Here is a 22,552-nt window from a genome sequence, read left to right on the forward strand (position 1 = left end):
AAGCAATGGCACACTGTGCCGTTGCTTCAGTTAGATGTGGCATTGCACTGACTCCCGCGCGCATGCCTGGGAGTGACGTCACCGTGGCTCCGGCCAATCGTGGCGCTGAAGCCACGATACCCGGAAGTAAGCTATGGGAGAGATGTCCGCGGCCGGAGGTGGGGGTCGAGGATGGCTGCGGGGGCTGCAATGTAAGGTAATTAATACATAATGAGCTAGTATGCTATAGATACTAGCTCATTATGCCTTTGTCTTTCAGGATTTTTTTTTTTTTTTTTTAAGGGTTTAAATCATGATTTAAATCAACTTTGATTCAAAATCTTTAACTGTCTACTTCTTGCGAAAAACATTACAAATCCACGACTGTGTGACTGTTTTGTTTTCGTGAAATGACCGTTCTGACGAGGAACTTAAATAAAATAAGGTACGCGTTAAATCATACATCGTGGTGAAGTATTTTTTTTTTTGAAAAACGTTGATGACACCATAGCCAGACAGACAGCACAGCAGAAGAAAGACAAACATGGAGGTCAGCCGGGAAGATTGAGCTCTGGTTTGGAGGTGCCCTGTGGGTTGGACGACTCTGCCCAGTTCCTCTATGGTCAGGGCACAGGGCTGCAATACATCTGCCAAAGGAGCCTCTCTTAACTGCAGGAGGAAACCGCTGCCTGAGTGCCAGAGTGACGGACACACATAAGTTGCTTTGTGCTAAGGCAGAACAGCGAACGGCAGCCAACTCAGGAAAAAAAAAAGAAAAAAAGAAAAAAAAATAATATATATATAAAAAAAAAAAATAATACATTTTGCACATCTACACCTCGCTAACGCTGCGGTGAATGTACAATGGGGGGGGGGTAAAGGAGGCGTAACACCCGACTCGAGACACACTTTGTATAGAAAAAGACAGGAGATGCAAATAATAAAAAAAAATAAAGGAGAGGCAATAAAAATGGCTGCTGCTGCGGAGCCAATGTTTGCCTTTCCATTCCACCTCGTCTTTCCGTCTGTGTGTTCCACATTCACCGTCTACCTTCTGCCTGGCTCATCTCGCACATTCCCGTCCTTGGGGTTTTGGCCAAGAACATTTCTGTGACTGACACCTTTATTATTTACCTACTCAGCACCGCTGTCCAGCTCAGATGCTGGGGGATTAAAGGTGCAACAGTCTCCAAAATAATCAAAGCTGAACCCCCCCCCCCGGGGCAAATACACAGATAGAATACATCGATCAGAGCTGCCAAAAGGATTTGTGTTCCTGTTCATCCAGTTCTGTGATTTACACAGCTCTATCACAGCATGCAACGCCGTATGCCAGGGCGGAAGGCCTGATTTTTCTAGGCTGCCGTTAGTAACACTAATGCCCCGTACACGCGGTCGGATTTTCCGACGGAAAATGTGCGATCGGATCGTGTTGTCGGAAAATCCGATCGTGTGTGGGCTCCATCGGACTTTTTGCGTCGGAATTTCCGACACACAAAGTGTGAGAGCTGGATCTAGACTTTTCCGACAACAAAATCCGATCGTTTAAATTCCGATCGTGTGTAGACAATTCCGACGGACAAAGTGCCACGCATGCTCAGAAATAAATTACGAGACGAAAGCTATTGGCTACTGGCCTGTTTATAGTCCAGTCGTACGTGTTCTACGTCACCGCGTTCAGAACGATCGGATTTCCCGACAACTTTGTGCGACCGTGTGTATGCGAGACAAGTTTGGCCCAAAATCCGTCTGAGAAAATCAGACGGATTTTGTGTCGTCGGAAAGTCCAACCGTGTGTACAGGGCATTAGGCCCCAGTCACACCTGAGCGTAGCGTTTTCAGGCAGAAAGTCGCGTGATTTTTGCAGCGGTTTTTTACTGCGTTTCGCCGCATTTTTGCCACGATTTTGTACAGGTCAAAAGGCCCCCGATGTAAAAAGCAGGAAAACGCCCAAATCTGCCTAAAAAAAAAAAAGAGAGTTCCAGAACGTTTTTGAGCTTCAGGTGTTTTGGAGCGGAGAGGTGAACCATCTCCATAGAGAATAATAGATTTTTTTCCCCCCCTCCAGCATTTTGTAGCTTCAGGCTTCAAGCTACAAAACGCATAGGTGTGAATGAGGCCTTACAGGCCTTATCGCTTTCAATGCAGCTAAATGGACCGTGATGGAGAAAACAGTAGACTTAGAAGCCCATCCTTTTGCTCTCTCCAGGGGCTGTTAAACCTTGAGGTTCTTCAACCTTCTGTGCAACAGCCCCCCCCCCCCAGAGCCCCCCTTTTTTACTTACCTGAACTCGGTCTTTCCAGAGATGGGGCAGAGCACAGCAGCTCCTGCCGGTGTCTCGGGTCCTGATTGGATAGATTGATAGCAGCGCACCCATTGGCTCCCGCTGTTATCAACCAAATCCAATGACGCAGGAGCAGGGGGACGGGGCCTGCTGTCTGTGTCAATAGACAGCAGCAGGCCCCCCCCCCCCCCCCCCACACACACACACACACGAGTTCCTCCAAGGGAGAGCGGGGACCCCAGAAGAGAAGGATCGGGGACCACTCTGTGCAAAACCACAAATGCACAGAGGAGGGAAGTATGACATATTTGTTTGTTATAAAAAAAAGATATATTTTTTTTTACCTGTAAGCCCTTGTACACACGGTCGGAAATTCCGACAACAAAATCCGTCGAATTTTGTCCGATGGATTTTGTCCGAAACTGGTGTTGCATACACACAGTCGGACAAAGTTGTTGGAAAATCCGATCCTTCGTAACGTGATGACGTTATTTCGTTACGCCGGGACTACGTTCAGGCTAGTAGCCAATAGCTTTGGTCTCGTAATTTGATCTGAGCATGCGTGCCACTTTGTCCGATCGGAACTCTCTACAAATGATCGGACAAAGTCCGATCGGATCATGTTATTGGAAAATTTTATAGCCCAGCTCTCAAACTTTGTTGGTCGGATATTCTGACAGAAACAGTTCGATGGAGCGGATTATCAGCGGATTATCAGTCCGATCGAACATTTTCCGTCGGAATGACTGACCGTGTGTACAAGGGCTTAGATACCCTTTAAGACACTAAAACTGCTCAGAGACTGGAAAGCAGCCGTATATAGTTGGCTTCGGGTGCTGCTGTCAATCAAATCCAATGACGCAAGAGCAGGGGGCGGGGCCGAGTCCTGCTGTCTGTGTCAATGGATGCAGCAGAAGGACACGGGAGCGCGCCTGCACAAGTGCCCAGAGGGAGAGCGGCTCTCCAACAGGGCACTCGAAAAGAGGAGAAGCCGCTGGGGGACCCCAGAAGAGGAGGATCAGGGGGCCACTCTATGCAAAATCACTGCACAGAGGAGTTGAGTATGACATATTTGTTATTAAAAAAAAAAAAATCTTTACAACCCCTTTAAGCCACAATCACTGAGAAGACACAAAGGGAAATGCTTGTGTTGCTCTTGGAAACAAAGACATGAATCTACAAGTTAGATGAGCCATATTCGTGTCATTAGAAACACAATGCATACAAATCTGCAAACAGAAAAAGATCCTCTTCAAAACCCCAAAATGTTTAAATCCATCATCTAAATATTGAGTTAAAAAAAAAAAAAAGATGATAAAAATAAAAATAAAATAACAGTAAAAAAAAGTAAAATAAATGTTTCTTTTCAGCCAGCTTTTTACAAAGTGGTTTATTTGCTCACCCTGAGCCTTTGAAACTGAGCAGCAACCAAATCTCCTTGCAACATCCCATGTAGGATAGACGGGAGCAGGCGCTCGGTGCGCTCACATAAAGGGGGTTTTCACAGTTCAGGCAGAAGTTTTCCAGGAGTTGTGAGCAGGAAATGTCCAGTGCAGAGAACAGAGCCCCTCACAGAGCCGTACATAAAGAGGCAGTGAAAGCACAACACTAATTACCTGTGACTGACATTGCGCTCAGCCTCTGACCTCACCCACCAAACAAACAAGCACTCCTGGGCCTCCGGTTAACCCTTCTTTGTACATAAGACAATGCGGGGCGGTTAACGCCCCTCGCACACAAACACACAAAGCGCCACACACCAGGGCAAGGCTCCCGGGGCATCATCATAATGCAACTATTTAGATGCAAAGCACTCCAGATGTTGAAGCTAAAGGTCAAAACCACATGAGTGCGTGAATATATATATATATATACACACACACACACACATACATATACATTCTGTAGGGCAGTGGACGATGTCCGTAGGGCAGTTGACATGTCAATTAGGTAGAGGTTGGTGTCAGTAAGACATTGGATGATGACAGTCAGTAGAGCAGTAGAGTTTGTCAGTAGGGCAGTGGACGGTGTCAGTGGGGCAGAGGACGTTGTCAGTAGCGCAGTGGATGGCGTCAGTAGGGTAGTGGACGGCATCAGTAGGGCAGAGGACAGTGTCAGTAGGGCAGAGGAGGGCAGTGGACAGTGTCAGTAGGGCAGTGGATGGTGTCAGTGGGGGGAAAGGACAGTGTCAGTGGGGCAGAGGACGGTGTCAGTGGGGCAGAGGACGGTGTCAGTGGGGCAGAGGACGGTGTCAGTAGGGTAGTGTCAGTGGGGCAGAGGACGTTGTCAGTACGGCAGTGTCAGTGGGGCAGAGGATGGTGTCAGTAGGGCAGTGGACGGTGTCAGTGGGGCAGAGGATGGTGTCAGTAGGGCAGTGGACGGTGTCAGTAGGGCAGTGGACGGTGTCAGTAGGGCAGTGTCAGTGGGGCAGAGGATGTTGTCAAAGGGGCAGTGGACGGTGTCAGTAGGGCAGTGGACAGTGTCAGTAGGGCAGTGGATGGTGTCAGTGGGGCAGTGGACGGTGTCAGTAGGGCAGTGTCAGTGGGGCAGAGGACGCTGTCAGTAGGGCAGTGGATGGTGTCAGTAGGGCAGTGGACAGTGTCAGTGGGGCGGAGGATGGTGTCAGTAGGGCAGTGTCAGTGGGGCAGAGGACGTTGTCAGTAGGGCAGTATCAGTGGGGCAGAGGACGTTGTCAGTAGGGCAGTGGATGGTGTCAGTAGGGCAGTGGACGGTGTCAGTGGGACAGAGGATGGTGTCAGTAGGGCAGTGTCAGTGGGGCAGAGGACGTTGTCAGTAGGGCAGAGGACGTTGTTAGTAGAGCAGTGGACGGTGTCAGAAGGGCAGAGGATGGTGTCAGTAGGGCAACGGACGTGTCAGTAGGGCAGCGGATGTGTCAGTAGGGCAGCGGACATGTCAGTACGGCAGCGGACGGTGTCAGTAAGGCAGCGGGTGGTGTCAGTAGGGCAGTGGACGGTGTCAGTAGGGCAGCGGACGGTGTCAGTAGGGCAGTGGATGGTGTCAGTAGGGCAGTGGACGGTGTCAGTAAGGCAGTGGACAGTGTCAGTAGGGCAGTGGACAGTGTCAGCAGTTTATTTTATATCTGTTATTCTATTTTTTACAATCTTTTAAAATTTTCTTTTCTACAATTTTTTTTTAAGTTTTACTATTTTTTTAGAAGCCCCATTGGGGGTCTTTGGTGAAATATCATTGCTCTAGACAGACCCCTGATATCTCACTTTTGAGACAGAGAAAGCGACTGAGGACAGAGATTCCCCAGTCCCTTTCTCTACAGCCTCAGCTGCACTTAACAGTGAATGAATGGGAAGTGCTCTGAGCTGAGCAGCTTCCTGTGCATTCACAAACAGAAGCATAGGTAATACAGTTTATTATGCTTCAGTTATGAATGAACACAGTGAGTGATCTGTACTGATCACCAGCTGTGGTTATTCAGACAACACAGTGGTCGGTAAATGACATATTTTACATATTTACACCCTGTGCGCACACCTATGGCTCAGATGTATATGTACAGTATAGTAAAAGAAAGTTGTTTAATGGTGTGCCGACCCTTCCATCTATACCGGCAGCAAAATTAGGTGGCTGCATTCTTTAAAGCGGTATTAAACCCAAAAGCAAATATTTATTATGTTGCAGCTTACCAATTCTTAGATGTGATGGCTGCATTTGTTTTCTTTTTTAGGCTTTTTTATCTTTATTTTCACCTGGTGATCCAGTCAGTAAGCCTGTTGCACAGAAGGGTTTGGCAGGTGACACAAAGCCCCTAAAGGCTGTATTATAGATTTATCTGAAAGCGGTCTTCCACCCAAGACACAGTCAGGCTGCTGTGTGCGCCTGACAATCCACTACAGTCATGTACAACCCACTGGTCATGTCTAGTCACAGTTTAGATCAGGCCTAGGTGACCTGCAGCCATCCAGCCCCCTGGAGAACTACAAGTTGTAATAGGTCTCAGACCCCAGCGCACTGCCATCTAGCTGCAGAAAGTCCAGATCTGCTGGGGATACTTCTCAACCCTCCTGCATGCCGTTATCCAGGATTTTATGTGCTGGTTTAAGTTCTAACAGCCTATTCATCAGGTATTCTAAGCTATGAGAAATACTGCTTTTGCATAGAGCAGCCCTGATCCCCTTCTTCTGAGGTCCCCCCGCTGGTGCTCCAGACCCCTCCTCTTCGGCGTGTGCCCTCATGGAAAGCTGCTTTCCATGGGGGCACCTATGCAGGCTCACTCCCGAGCTGCTTGCACATCACTGAATCGGATCCGACTAAGGTAAAAAAAAGGGAGGTGGTCTAGGGGGATCCTGCAGCAGAGAAGGTTTTTTTTACCTTAAAGTAACTGTAAACGATCACCTTGTAAAACAACCCATTCAGTTTAAAATCAAAATAAATAGCAAAACATTTTTGTTTAGATATATAAAAAAAAAAAAAAACATTCTAAATACCTTTTTTCCCTTTTTTTTATAAGTGATCACATTCCCTCTGTTCTCAGCTGCATAAGAGCTGGGGGGGGGGGAAGGCAGCAGCACACTGAGCTTCCCAGTGAATGGCTGTGCAGCGGGGGAGTGTCAGCACAAGTCTGAACATTGAAGTAGAGTACACAGAGTTCCCAGCACAGCTAGGGAACTGAGCACAATGTGCTCTCCTGCTTAGTGTGGTCAGTTTTTAAAAGGGAAGCAGAGGGACTGGCAGTATCACCAGGGATTTCACACAAAGGAAGCAATACAGAGAGATCAGGAGACTTTCTCATACAAGTACATGGCACAGCAGCCACATCAGGAATATGAAGTGTTGGGGTAACAAACACTTTAATGCATAAAATGCATTAAGGTAAAAAAAAAAACTTTAAAGTGGTTCTAAAGGCAGAGGTTTGTTCCTGTCCACTTGAGTTTTGGTCTCCCCACTCACCTTTGTGTATTTCAGCTCTTCTTCTTTTTGTCTTCATATTAAAGAATAAGTTCATATTTAAAAAAATAAAATAATAAATACACATTTCTGCAGGCAACAAAATGTACCTGTATTATTATTATTATTATTATTATTTTTTTTTTTACTAGGAGCCTGGAAAGCATTGCCGATCGCGGGTGCCATGCAGGACTCTTGCAGACTTGTCAGTGTATCTGTCTGCTCGTACCTGGTATGGCCAGGCAGTTACGCACTGACAGGAAGAGACAATGAACTACCTAGAGCAGGGATATGCAATTAGCGGACCTCCATCTGTTGCAGAACTACAACTCCCATGAGGCATAGACAGCCACAAGCATGACAACCGAGAGGCAGAGGCATGATGAGACTTGTAGTTTTGCAACAGCTGGAGGTCCACTGACCTAGAGCATTCAACAGCACCATGTTAGTTTGTTGAGAACTACAAGCCGACAGCCGCAAAGGATGTCGGTACTTGCAGTTTACCATTCACAGAACTCTGTGAATGAATGACACGGTTGGGCGGACGGAGCCCAGCTTGGCCAAGGTTTTTGTATTTTTAAAGTGACAGCGAGCGGGGGGGGGGGGAGAAGATCCCCTGCTTGCTGTCACTAGATGTAGCGATCGGGGAGTGGGAACATGTTACTTTTTCCAACCTAAAAAACGAAAGTGAACTTATCCTTTAAAGCGGAGTTCCACCCAAAAGTTCTGCTCATTTGTCTCCTCTCCCCCTCCGGCGCCAGAATTGGCATCTTTCAGGGGGGGTGGAGTACAGGTATCCTGTTCCCACTTCCGGGAGTCCGGACCGCAGCCCGTGACATCACCGCGGGGCTCCCTCCTCCTGTCCCTGTCGCCGGGCCAGTAGTAGAGAGGAGCAGGGCCTTATGCATGTGCAGTAGGATTCCCAGCGTGAAGCTTTAAGGCTACACTGCCGGGTACCCTTACCCGCAATGGCGGCGGTGGTACCCGACAGCTGATGGAAACAGGACATCACAGGACTGGTAAGTGTCCTATTGTTAAAAGCCAGCAGCTGCAATATGTGTAGATGCTGACTTTACATATTTTTCTTTTTTTGGGCAGAGCATCGCTTTAAAGGTGGACTTTAAAGCCCACCTGCTGCACATATGCGTCATGGGGGGGGGGAATGTTTCTGTGCTGCGAGCATGCTCAGTGCGCACTCCCAGCACAGAGATGTCAAAGACAGCTCTGACTCCCCACTAATAATCAATAACCGTTGGGACTGGCTCCCGACCATGTGACCACTGTGACAGCCAGGGCATTCAGAACTTTTTTAAGGGACACCAGGGTGTGCTGGAAGGGGCTAATGAACATCCTGCAAGTCTTACCCTGTTGGCAAGCCGTCTGAAGATGGAGTGGCTGCAGTCGATCGCAATGAGTCCGGTCCGGAGGACTCCACATTTGGCCCAGGAGGTAAGCCTATACCTGGAGGCGGCGTAGAGCTGGTTACATTCGTGGATAAGGTTCCCCCTGAAGAGACTACATCGATGGCCGCGGGGGTGTGGGAATGATCCCCATTCACTGCAAATATAACAAACAAAAAAAACAATTATAAGCCGTTTGGTGTAAGAAGAAATACTTGCTATCTAAATATATATTTTTGTATGTCTCTAAAAAAAAATTCTGCAACAGTCATTTCAAAATATAAACTTTAAAAACTCCGAACAAATAGAGCTTTCTTTTGGTGGTATTTGATTTCCTCTGTGGTTTACTTTTTGCTCTATAAACAAAAAAAGAGCGTAAATTTTTTTTGCTATAATAAATATCCCCCAAAAATATATATCTAAAAAATTTTTTTCCTCAGTTTAGGCCAATATGTATTCTTCTACATATTTTTGGTAAAAAAAAAAATCTTAATAAGCGTATATTGATTGGTTTGCGTAAAAGTTATATCGTCTACAAAATAGGGGATAGATTTATGGCATTTTTTTTTTATTATTTTTTTTTTATTAGTAATGGCGGCAATCTGCGATTTTTATCGGGACTGCGACATTATGGTGGACACATCGGACACTTTTGACACTATTTTGGGACTATGATCATTTATACAGCGATCAGCGCTATACAAATGCACTGATTACTGTGAAAATGACACTGGCAGGGAAGGGTTGTGTCCAAGGGAGTGATTCTAACTGTGAGGGGGATGGGCTACTATACACATGACAGCCATCACTGCTCCTGATGACAGGGAGTGGTGATCTCTGTCATATCACTAGGCAGAACAGGGAAATGCCTTGTTTACAAAGACATCTTCCCCGTTCTTCCGCTCTGTGACACGATCGTGGGCACTCGGCGGACATCGAGTCCACGGGATCTGCGGCGGGCGTGCACGCCCACAATGCCGCATCTTAAAGGGGACGTACCTGTACGCCCTTTTGCCCACCTGTGCCATTCTACCGACGTATATCGTCGTTCGGCAGTCAGAAAGGGGTTAATATCACATTATACCCAAGCTATTGGTCTGTATAGTTGCATCGCAGAGTGTGTGGCCCACCCCGGTCTGTATTCTTACCGATCTCACTTACCCAGTACAGTGATATCGCTGGCTCCATTCTGGCCTTTGACTGACGAGTTGTTTTCTGCATTCTGAGAGTTGCAATCCCTGTGCAGATAAATGTGGAATAAAATATGAATATTAAAAAGGCAGCACTACATTCGGCATTTCTAAAACTTTACACAACTAGTACACATATTTTCTTCAAATGCTCAGGGAACACAATGGGGTTGATTTACTAAAGGCAAATAGACTGTGCACTCCGCACGTGAAGTTGCTCTAGAGCTTAGTAAATGAGGGGGAGCTCTGCCGACTTCCATCAGCCAATCATGTGCAAGCAAAAATTCTATTTTCCTCTTTTTTCTTGGGTATTCTTTGTAAAGTGAAGCTTTACCTCATATACTAAGCTCTGGAGCAGCTGCACTTGCAGAGTGCACAGTCTATTTGCCCTAAGTAAATCAACCCCAATATCACGCATAATACTTGCAACGTGCAAAGGCAATAAGGCTTTCTAGATATGCGGTTTATCTTTGGTGAATCTAACATTCAAAAAAGTTGAGAGCATGAAATTGTGCAAAATGTCTTGGTATGCTGCCGCCTTAAGGCCGCGTACACACGGGCGGACTGTCTGGCCAACTAAGTCCGTCAGACAATCCGACAGACAGTCCGTCCTACTTTTGAATGAACGGACTTGACCACACACGATGAACAGACAGTCCGCTGAAAGCTTGCGCGATGACGTGTACAGCACGTACGACGGGACTAGAAATATGACGTCCAATACACTGCAATGCAACCTTCCGCCGTGTAAATCCTTTCTGAGCATGCGCCATACTTAGTCCGTCCAACTTGCCTACACACGAGCGGACTGTCCGCTGAAACCAAAGTTGGACGGACAATATTACGGAAATTCCGAAAGACTTAGTCCGCCAGACTGTCTGCTGAAAAAGTCAGCTGAAGCCCACACATGAGCGGATTGTCCGCTGAAACACGTTTCAGCGGACCAAGTCCGTCAGACAGTCCGCCCGTGTGTACGCGGCCTAAGAGTTCCCTTTTTCCGGAACTAAGGGGCCAAGCTAAAGCCCTGAAAAACACCCCCACACCATAATCCCCCTCCACTAAATGATTTGGACCAGTGCATACAGCAAAGTCCATAAAGACATGGACGAGCAAGTTTGGGGTGGAGGAACTTGACTGGTCTGCACAGAGTCCTGACCTCAACCCAATAGAACACTTTTGGGATGAATTATAGCGGAGACTGCGAGCCAGGCCTTCACGTCCAACATCAGTGCCTGACCTCAGAAATGTGCTTCTGGAAGAATGGTCAAACCTTCCCATAGACACACTCCTAAACCTTGTGGACGGCCTTCCCAGAAGAGTTGAAGCTGTTATAGCTGCAAAGGGTGAGCCAACTCAATATTGAACCCTACGGACTAAGACTGGGATGCCATTAAAGTTCATGTGCCTCAATACTTTTGGTAATATAGTGTATATGCAGACGCGTGGGCCGCAATTTTCATGGACACATCGGCCCATTCAGTTTCTCCTGTGAAACCAGAAAGTGAGGGGAGCGGAGGTGCAGCCGAGACAACGCTGGAGCGGTGACAGCAGCCAGGTAAGTGTTTAGGGATGGGAATGGGTAGGAAAAGCAGTGGGTGATTTTTTACTTTAATGCAGGGAATGCATTAAGGTAAAAAAAAAAAACTATAGACTTTATAATCACTTTAAATAAATTAAAAAGAATAAAAAAAAAAAAAGAAAAAGGAAACAAAAAAAAAAATCTTATTTGGACTACTATTTTTGGAGAGAAAAACAGTAACAATGAGTAAGCAAAAGGCTCGAGCTGTAAAGGAAACGACTCACAAGCCAGAGGAGACAGTGTCTGTGCATATAAAACCAAACTTTCTTTATAGAATAGTGAAGACCCCATCAGTATGGTTTTTTTTTTCCTTTCCTTAATTTTTTTAAATGTTTTATTATTTTTGCTGTTGGGGAGGTTTCTCTTCACTTACTGTCCTAAAGACACAAACAAACAGTGAGAGGAAATCTCTCAAAAGTGAAGGAAAATCCCTGTAATGCCTTGTACACACGGTCGGAAATTCAGATGGAAAAGGTCAGATCAGATCATATTGTCGGAAAATCCGATCGTGTGTGGGCTCTATCAGACTTTTTTCTGTCGGAAATTCTGACGGAAAAAATTTGAGAGCAGGATCTCAAATTTTCAGACAAAAAAATCCGATCAGACTTTTTCCGATCGTTTGTAGAGAATTCCGATTGGACAAAGTGCCACGCATGCTCAGATCAAATTACGAGACCAAAGCTATTGGCTACTAGCCTCAACGTAATCCCGTCCTAATGAACGAACGTCATCCCGTTCCGAACGATCGTATTTTTCGTCAACTTTGTCCGACTGTGTGTGTGCAACACCAGTTTAGGACAAAATCCGTCTGAAAAAATCCGATGGATTTTGTTGTCGGAATGTCCAAGCGTGTGTACAAGGCATTAGACTGCTGCTACTGGGGGGCAGGTGTCTTTAGGCCCCTTTCACACTGGGGTGCTTTGCAGGCGCTACAGCTCTAAAAATAGCACCTGCAAAGTGCCCTGAAAGAGCCGCCGCTGTCTCTCCAATGTGAGAGCCCCGAGGGCTTTCACACTGGAGCGGTGCACTGGCAGGATGCCCAAAAAAAGTCCCGCTAGCAGCATCTTTGGATCAGTGAAGGAGCGGTGTATACACCGCTCCTTCACCGCTCCTGCCTATCGAAATCAATGGGGCAGAGCGGCTATACCGCTGGCATCATGCTGCTGCAGCGGCACTTTGCGGGCAGTTTTAACCCTTTTTCAGACGACGGTTTTACCGCCGACGCTGCTCCCACCCCAGTGTGAAAGAAGCCTTATTGAGGTTTTTCAACTTCACCCTTTTCCCCCGGCAGCAGCAACCCTAGACTACAAGGCTGCCTCTTTCCTACACATATCAGAGTTCTTCCCAAAAACAAAGAGGTTGGCTGCTCCTGCATAAGACACATCACGCCTAGTACCCCCTCTTCCGCCTGGGTGACTGTAAGCAGCTGTCTATGGCCACTGTAGGTCTATTGAGGAGAATGATGATTTGACCCCCTGCAGATTTTGTAAGTAAAGAATTGAAGGGTCTATAATTTTTATCATAGGTGTATTTTATATCATAGAGACAGAATATCAACCAAAAATCCAGAAAAAAACACACGATACAAATGTTATAAATTGAGTTGCAGTTCAGTGAGTAAAATAAGTATTTGATCCCCAAGTAAAACATGACCTAGTAGTTGGTGGAGAAACCCTTGTTGGGAAGCACAGAGGTCAGACGTTTCTTGTAGTTGGTGACCAGGTTTGCACACATCTCAGGAGGGATTTTGTTCCACTTTTCTTTACAGATCTTCTCTAAATCCATAAGGTTTCTTGGCCACTCAAAGTTTCAGCTCCAGTTTAATGCCAAAGAGACAATTTAATGCCAAAGAGCTTAATTTTGGTCTCATCTAAACACAGCACTTTCTCCCAATCCTTCTTTGAATCATTTAGATCAGGGGTCTCCAAACTTTCTAAGGGCCAGTTTACTGTTCTTCAGACTTTATGGGGGCCATACTGTAGCCATTAGGAGTAGAAAAGTTCCTAACATCAGTGGGAAAAAATAATGCCCTATTGTTTGTTTCAGTGGGAGGAATTGTGCCCCATCCTTGACCATTGGGGTCAGTGGGAGGAACTGTGCCCAATCATTGGGAGAAATTGTGCCCCATTGTTGGTGTCATTGGGAGGGATTGTGCACAATCATTGGGAGAAATTGTGCCCCATTGTTGGTGTCATTGTGCCCCATTGTTTGTGTCATTGGGAGAAATGTTGCCCCTTCATTGGTGTCAGTGGGGGGGGGGGGGATTATGCCCTACTGTTTGTATCAGTGGATGAAATAGAACCCAGGGGCTGAATAAAAGGAAGCACAGGGCTCCAGTTTGGAGACCACAAATTTAGAAGTTCATTGGCAGACTTCAGACAGGCCTGTACATGTGTCTTCTTGAGGAGGGGGACCTTGCGGTTGATGCAGGATTTCAATCCTTGGCAGTGTATTGTGTTACCAATGGTTTGTTTGGTGACTGTGGTCCCAACTGCCTTGAGATCATTCACAAGCTCCTCCCGTGTAGCTCTGGGCTGATCCCTCACTTTTCTCATCATCCTCCTCACCCCATGAGGAGAAATCTTGCATGGAGCTCCAGACAGAGGGCAATTGATGGTTATTTTGTATTTCTTCCATTTGGGAATAATCACTCCAACAATTGTCTTCTTCTCACCAAGCTTCTTGCTGATGGTCTTGCAGCCCATTCCAGCCTTGTGCAGGTCTACAATCTCATCCCTGACGTCCTCTGACAGCTCTTTGGTCTTGGCCATGATGGTGAGGTTTTAATGGAAGAAGGAGATTCTGTGGACAGGTGTCTTTTATACTGTTGAAATTATGAGAACCTTGTTACATTGACAGGACTAATACCACATGAGCACCTACTGTAGACCATCTGTGGGATCCAGAATTATTGTTGGTTGGTAGGGGATCAAATACTTATTTTACTCACTGAACTGCAACTCCATTTATAACATTTGTATCATGTGTTTTTTTCTTGATTTTTGGTTGCTATTCTAATATATAAAATACATCTATGATAAAAATTATAGACCCTTCATTTCTTTGTGGGTAGGCAAACTTTCACAGTCTGCAGAGAATAATTATTTTCGCCACTGTAAATAGCGAGAAAAGACAGGATTTGCCCCTCTCACTGCACCAGAAACATTAGGACGTTATGCAAGGGCTGCCGGGAGTTGAAGTCCAGTGGCCCATTGTCACATGGAGGTGGAAGATGAAAAGTGCCACTGATATTCTAGGTGGGGGTAGGCAACCAGTAGCTCTCCCAGCTTTTGTGGAACTACATTTCCTATGAGGCATTGCAAGGCTGGCAGTTACAATTACTCCCAGAGGCATGATGGGACTTGTAGTTATGCAACAGCTGGAGGGCTTGGTTGCCTACCTGCCATCCAGGTTGCCTAAGGTTGAAAGATGGCGGCCACATGGCTGCAGCTAGAAATGCAAAAGTAAAATATTTAGACTTAGGTCATTTTGGTTGGTTGGTTTAAGCGATGGAAAGTTTTACAGATTTTTGTTTTTGGCTTCAGGTCTGCTTTAGGCCCCTTTCACACTTGTGCAACCTGACCTCGACCTTGACATGACTTGAGGCAATGCCTGTGTAATCTTGAGGTCTCTCTCAAGTCTCATCAAAGTGGGACCAAAGTAGTCGCACAGATATGAACACTTACATAGTTACATAATAGGTGAGGTTGAAAAAAGACACAAGTCCATCAAGTCCAACCTATGTGTGTGATTATATGTCAGTATTACATTGTACATCCCTGTATGTTGAGGGCGTTCAGGTGCTTATCTAATAGTTTCTTGAAACTATCAATGCCCCCCCCCCCCCCCGCTGAGACCACCGCCTGTGGAAGGGAATTCCACATCCTTGCAGTAAAGAACCCTCTACGTAGTTTAAGGTTAAACCTCTTTTCTTCTAATTATACTGAGTGGCCACGAGTCTTGTTAAACTCCCTTTTGCGAAAAAGTTTCCTCCCTATTGTGGGGTCACCAGTACGGTATTTGTAAATTGAAATCATATCCCCTCTCAAGCGTCTCTTCCCCAGAGAGAATAAGTTAAGTGCTCCCAACCTTTCCTCATAACTAATATCCTCCAGACCCTTTATTAGCTTAGTTGCCCTTCTTTGTAATCGCTCCATTTCCAGTACATCCTTCCTGAGGACTGGTGCCCAGAACTGGACGGCATACTCCAGGTGCGGCCGGACCAGAGTCTTGTAGAGCGAGAGAATTATTGTTTTATCTCTGGAGTTGGTCCCCTTTTTAATGCCAATATTCTGTTTGCTTTGTTAGCAGCAGCTTGGCATTCCATGCCATTGCTGAGCCTGTCATCTACGATCCATCCTAGATCCCCCCCCAGTCTATTGATTGTATTCATATTTTTGCCACCCAAATGCATTATTTAAAATTTTTCTACATTGAACCTCATTTGCCATGTAGTTGCCCACCCCATTAATTTGTCCAGATCTTTTTGCAAGGTTTCCACATCCCGTGGAGAAGATATTGCCCTGCTTAGCTTAGTATCGTCCGTAAATACAGAGATTGAACTGTTTACCCCATCCTCCAGGTTGTTTATGAACAAATTAAATAGGATTGGTCCCAGCACAGAACCCTGGGGGACCCCACTACCCACCCCTGACCAATTCCGAGTACTCCCCATTTATCACCACCCTCTGAACTCACCCATGAAGCCAGTTTTCGAACCATGTACTCACCCTATGGTCCATGCCAGCGGACCTTATTTTTTACAGTCAACGTTTATGGGGAACTGTGTCAAATGCTTTTGCAAAATCCAGATACACCACATCTACGGGCCTTCCTTTATCTAGATACACCACGTCTACAGGCCTTTCTTTATCTAGATACACCACGTCTATGGTTCTTCCTTTATCTAGATACACCACGTCTATGGGCCTTCCTTTATCCAGATACACCACATCTACGGGCCTTCCTTTATCCAGATACACCACGTCTACGGGCCTTCCTTTATCCAGATACACCACGTCTACTGGCCTTCCTTTATCTAGATACACCACGTCTACGGGCATTCCTTTATCTAGATACACCACGTCTACGGGCCTTCCTTTATCTAGTTAAACCACATCTACGGGCCTTCCTTTATCTAGATACACCATGTCTACCAGCCTTCCTTTATCTAGATACACCACATCTACGGGCCTACCTTTATCTAGATACACCGCGTCTACAGGCCTTCCTTTATCCAGATACACCACGTCTACGGGCCTTCCTTTATCTAGTTAAACCACATCTACGGGCCTTCCTTTATCTAGATACACCACGTCTACAGGCCTTCCTTTATCTAGATACACCACGTCTACGGGCCTTCCTTTATCTAGGTACACCACGTCTACGGGCCTTCCTTTATCCAGATACACCACGTCTACGGGCCTTCCTTTATCCAGATACACGACGTCTGCAGGCCTTCCTTTATCTAGATACACCACGTCTACGGGCCTTCCTTTATCCAGATACACCACGTCTACGGGCCTTCCTTTATCCAGATACACCACGTCTACGGGCCTTCCTTTATCTAGATACACCACGTCTACGGGCCTTCCTTTATCCAGATACACCACGTCTACGGGCCTTCCTTTATCTAGATACACCACGTCTACAGGCCTTCCTTTATCCAGATACACCACGTCTACGGGCCTTCCTTTATCCAGATACACGACGTCTACGGCCTTCCTTTATCTAGGTACACCACGTCTACGGGCCTTCCTTTATCCAGATACACCACGTCTACGGGCCTTCCTTTATCCAGATACACAACGTCTGCAGGCCTTCCTTTATCTAGATACACCACGTCTACAGGCCTTCCTTTATCCAGATACACCACGTCTACGGGCCTTCCTTTATCCAGATACACCACGTCTACGGGCCTTCCTTTATCTAGATACACCACGTCTACGGGCCTTCCTTTATCCAGATACACCACGTCTACGGGCCTTCCTTTATCTAGATACACCACGTCTACAGGCCTTCCTTTATCTAGATACACCACGTCTATGGGCCTTCCTTTATCTAGATACACCACGTCTATGGGCCTTCCTTTATCTAGATACACCACGTCTATGGGCCTTCCTTTATCCGGATACACCACGTCTACGGACCTTCCTTTATCCAGATACACCACGTCTACGGGCCTTCCTTTATCCAGATACACCACGTCTACGGGCCTTCCTTTATCCAGATACACCACGTCTATGGGCCTTCCTTTATCTAGATACACCACGTCTACGGGCATTCCTTTATCTAGATACACCAGGTCTACGGGCCTTCCTTTATCTAGTTAAACCACATCTACGGGCCTTCCTTTATCGAGATACACCAGGTCTATGGGCCTTCCTTTATCTAGTTAAACCACATCTACGGGCCTTCCTTTATCTAGATACACCAGGTCTACGGGCCTTCCTTTATCTAGTTAAACCACATCTACGGGCATTCCTTTATCTAGATACACCACGTCTACGGGCCTTCCTTTATCTAGTTAAACCACATCTACGGGCCTTCCTTTATCTAGATACACCATGTCTACGGGCCTTCCTTTATCTAGATACACTACATCTACGGGCCTACCTTTAACTAGATACACCGTGTCTACAGGCCTTCCTTTATCCAGATACACCACGTCTACAGGCATTCCTTTATTTAGATACACCACGTCTACGGGCCTTCCTTTATCTAGTTAAACCACATCTACGGGCCTTCCTTTATCTAGATACACCACGTCTACAGGCCTTCCTTTATCTAGATACACCACGTCTATGGGCCTTCCTTTATCTAGATACATGACGTCTACGGGTCTTCCTTTATCCAGATACACGTCTACGGGCCTTCCTTTATCCAGATACACGACGTCTGCAGACCTTCCTTTATCTAGATACACCACATCTACGGGCCTTCCTTTATCCAGATACACCACGTCTACGGGCCTTCCTTTATCTAGATACACCACGTCTATGGGCCTTCCTTTATCCAGATACACGTCTACGGGTCTTCCTTTATCTAGATACACCCCGTCTGCGGGCCTTCCTTTATCTAGATACACCACGTCTACGGGCCTTCCTTTATCTAGATACACCATGTCTACGGGCCTTCCTTTATCCAGATACACCACGTCTACGGGCCTTCCTTTATCTAGATACACCACATCTATGGGACTACTCATTGGAAATCATGGGGTACGACTTGTCATGCGACCTTGCAGTTCCAAATTGCAGGACAAGTTGCAATACTGTAAAAGGGGCCTGAACTGGAGACAAAATGTTTTGAGCATATTTACACTCACTGTAGCCCCCCCCCCCCCCCACCGTATTCAAACGCAGCTCCCAAGATTTTAACGCTTTAAAACTGAAGCCTCCCCCCCCCCCCATATACATTAAAAATCAGAGAAGCCCCATACACAAAGGCCAGTGTATCTCCTTCCTGAGAATGGAGGTGTGGCTCTTTGTGTGTGCTCAGCATGTGTCCGGGGAGAATTCTGGATGCGGGGTGAAAGGAACAATGACCCGAGGCACTAGCACCTCAGAGACAGAATTCACCAAGACATTCTACAGAGCAGTGTGAAATGAGAGAAGACAACGTGTGAGCTGAGAAAGAAGGGCGCGAGGTACCGAAAAAAAAAAGAAGACAAATAAGAGAGATCTCATATTTAAAGCATAACTCCACATTGAATGTCCCTTTAAATAGTGCCTTCGGACCAAGCTGGCCCAAATAAACTAGCAGGTGGGCTTGCCGGGGGCGCTGTATTAGGTCCCCTTCCCATACCGCATAGCAGGAACGATTAAAAACAGAGGTACACTTTAAAATATGCGTCTTTTTATTTTAGCGCATAGGTCCCCTTTAACCACCTCCAGGAGATTTACCCCCCCCCCGCCCTTCATGACCAGGCCTTTTTCTGCAATAGGCACTGCGTTAATAATGGACAAATGCAACACTGTGCCCAATTCCCCCCACCCACAAATAGAGCTATCTTCTAGTGGTATTTGATTACCACTACATTTTTTATTTTTTTTGCGCCGACAATTAAAAAAAACAAACATAAAAAATATATATTTATAACTTTCAGCTATAAAACATATCAAATAAATAAATATATAATAAGAATATATATTATTAAATAATAATAAAAATAATAAATATTATTATATAATAATAAAAAAATAAATATATAATAATAATAATAATAATAATAATAATAATATATATTATTGTTGGTTTTATATTTATTATTATTATAAAATAATATATTATTTATTATTATTATTTAATAATATATATTATATAATATTATTAATAATAATAATAATAATAGGAATAAAAAAAATAAAAAACTTTGGATATGGCCAATATATTTTCTGCTACATATTTTTGGTAAACAAAAACCCAATAAGCATATATTTTTGGTAAAAAAAACATCCCAATAAGTGTATATTTATTGAATGAATGAGTGACTTGTATAGCGCTACCTTTGTGAACTGAATCACCTCAGGATGCTTTTGCCGCCGGTCTCGATCTGCGGTATAGTGCGGTCCTTTGCCCCCTGGGGTCCCGACACGCTTTCAAACACATAAACATACAACATACAAATATTTGCCAAATTTTTCGGCAGGATCTAATTAACCTACCAGCACGTCTTTGGTTGATTGGTTTGTGCAAAAGTTTTAGCATCTACAAACTATGGGATATTTTTTATCTTTATATTTTACTAGTAATGGCGGCGATCAGCGACTTATAGCGCGACTGTGATCTTGCAGCGGACATTCAAAACAATATTTTTTTACTTTCTGCCATAAAACATATTCAATAAAAAAAAGATGAAAAAAATTAAATGTCTTCATAAAAATTTAGGCCAATATGTATCTTGCTGCATATTTTTGGTGAAAAAAAAACCCAATAAGCGTATATTGATTGGTTTGTGCAAAAGTTATAACGTTTACAAAAGAGCAGATAGATTTATAGCATTTTTATTATTATTATTATATTTTTTTTTTTAACTAGTAATGGCGGCGATCTGCAATTTTTATCGTGACTGCGACATTATGGCGGACACATCGCATTTTTATAGCACTGATCACTGTATAATTGTCGTCCTAAAAATGTGTCAAAAGTGTCCACCATGTCGCAGTCACGATAAAAATCGCAGATCGCCGCCATTAATTACAATATTAAAAAAAATAATAATAACAAAAATGCCATAAAACTATTCCCTATTTTGTAAACGCTATAACTTTTGCGTAAAGCAATCAATAACTGCTTATTGCGATTTTTTTACCAAAAATATGTAGAAGAATACGTATTGGCCTAAACTGAGGGAAAAAAATATATATATTTTTATATATTTTTGGGGGATATTTATTATAGCAAAAAGTAAAAAATAAAGCCCCTTACCATGTGATCAGCTGTCAGCCAATGACAGCTGATCACATGATGTAAACAAAAGCTCGGTAATAGTTTTTTCTTTTCTCCTCACGCTGACAGCAGAGGGGGAAAAAAAGCCGATCACTGGCTTATGTTAAAGGGACATCGGTCCCGAAGAGGAAGGATCACATTGTGCCAATCAGTACCCCCTGCCAGTGCCACCTGTTATTGCAACCTGCCAGTGCCCACAGTGCCACCTATCAATGCCTACAAGGGCCACCTATCAATACCCCCAAGTGCCACCTATCAATGCCCACAAGTGCCACCTATCAATGCCAACAAGTGCCACCTATCAATGCTCACCAGTGGTGCCAATCGGTGCCACCTATCAGTGTAAGCAATCAGTGCCCATTATTGCCACCCATCAGTGCCCATCACTGCCCCCCATCAGTGCCCATCACTGCCACCTATCAGTGCCCATCAGTGCCACCTCATCAGCGTACATTAATGAAAGAGAAAAATTACCTGTTTGCTAAATTTTATGACAACATATTAAAAAAAATTTTTTTTTTAATTAAGTCTTTTTAACAAAAAATAAAAACCCCAGAGGTGATCAAATACCACCAAAAGAAAGCTCTATTTGTGGGGGAAAAATGATAAAAATTTCATTTGGGTACAGCGTTGTATGACCGAGCAATTGTCATTCAAAGTGCATCAGCGCTGAAAGCTGGAAATTGGTCTGGACAGGAGGGGGGGTTTAAGTACCCAGTAAGCAAGTGGTTAAAACAAACAGACTTACTGGCTGGATCACCAGGTAAAAATAAAAGAAAACAAGCCTAAAAAACAAAACAAATGCAGCCATCGCATCTAAGAATCAGAAAGTTGCAATATAAGAAATATTTGCTTTTGGGTTTATTACAGCTTTAAGTTGGGGGGGGGGGGGGGGGGATTATCCACAGATTCATGCGCTCTCTTTTTATATACAAGTGTGTGTGTGTGTGTGAGAATGCCGGGATATGAAGTGATGCACACACACCTTATACACATCTATACATGAAGCTCGGAGCTATAATGAAAGCCGCCTTTATGATGCGGAAGGTGAACACAAGTCCATTGAATGTATACAATGAATTACATGGATCTCAGAACACAAACCTGACTTTGTCCAGAGCGAAGTGACCGTTCTCGAATATCATCTCGCCGTCCGACGTTTCTGTATGGAAAGAGCGACACAGTCACTGGGGTGTAGACACCAGCGCAAGCTCTTGTTCACTCACACTGGGGGGGTAGATTCACTAAAGGCAAATAGACGGGGCACTTTGCAAGGTGCAGTTACTCCAGAGCTTAGTAAGGCCGCAGTCACACCTGAGCGTGGCGTTTTCGGCATTTGTTCGCGCCGTTTTTGGGCTTTGGCGTTTTTTTTTTCGTTTTTTTTTTATTAGCCAATAGAGAATCATTTGTTGCTAGGTATTTCAGCCTTTTTTTTTTAGCTTTTCCATTTATTTTTATTTCTTCTTTTATTATTATTATTCATTTATTATAATTTTTTTTCGTTAGGGTAAGGGGTTCGAGTTCAGTATAGATTAGGATTAGGAGTTGGGGTTAGGGTTAGGTATTATTATTTTATTTATTATATGAATAATAATAATAAAAAAAAAAAGTTAAATAAATACACAAATAATCAAAAATCATAAACAAAAAATAAATTCAATAAATGAATACTAAAGTAACAATAACTAAACAATTAACCCTTAACTTTAACCCTTACCCCTTAAAATAATAATAAATAAATAAACACCC

At 44.6% G+C, this 22,552-nt stretch overlaps 1 protein-coding gene across 1 annotated transcript in view; it reads right to left on the reverse strand.

Moving 5' to 3' along the window:
- WWP2 (WW domain containing E3 ubiquitin protein ligase 2) overlaps positions 1-22,552 on the reverse strand; it is a 117,922-nt gene that overhangs the window by 66,019 nt on the left and 29,351 nt on the right. Inside the window, exons 4-6 of the mRNA XM_077452106.1 lie at positions 21,908-21,965; positions 9,746-9,822; positions 8,549-8,741 (exon numbers count right to left, since the gene is read on the reverse strand). Of these exons, the coding sequence (XP_077308232.1) occupies positions 8,549-8,741; positions 9,746-9,822; positions 21,908-21,965 (328 nt within the window). The remainder of the gene's footprint in view (positions 1-8,548; positions 8,742-9,745; positions 9,823-21,907; positions 21,966-22,552) is intronic.

The sequence above is a fragment of the Lithobates pipiens genome, unplaced genomic scaffold, assembly GCF_037356315.1.
Source record: "Lithobates pipiens isolate NorthernLeopardFrog02 unplaced genomic scaffold, aLitPip1_a1.2 Scaffold_10, whole genome shotgun sequence".
NCBI classification, from domain to species: domain Eukaryota; kingdom Metazoa; phylum Chordata; class Amphibia; order Anura; family Ranidae; genus Lithobates; species Lithobates pipiens.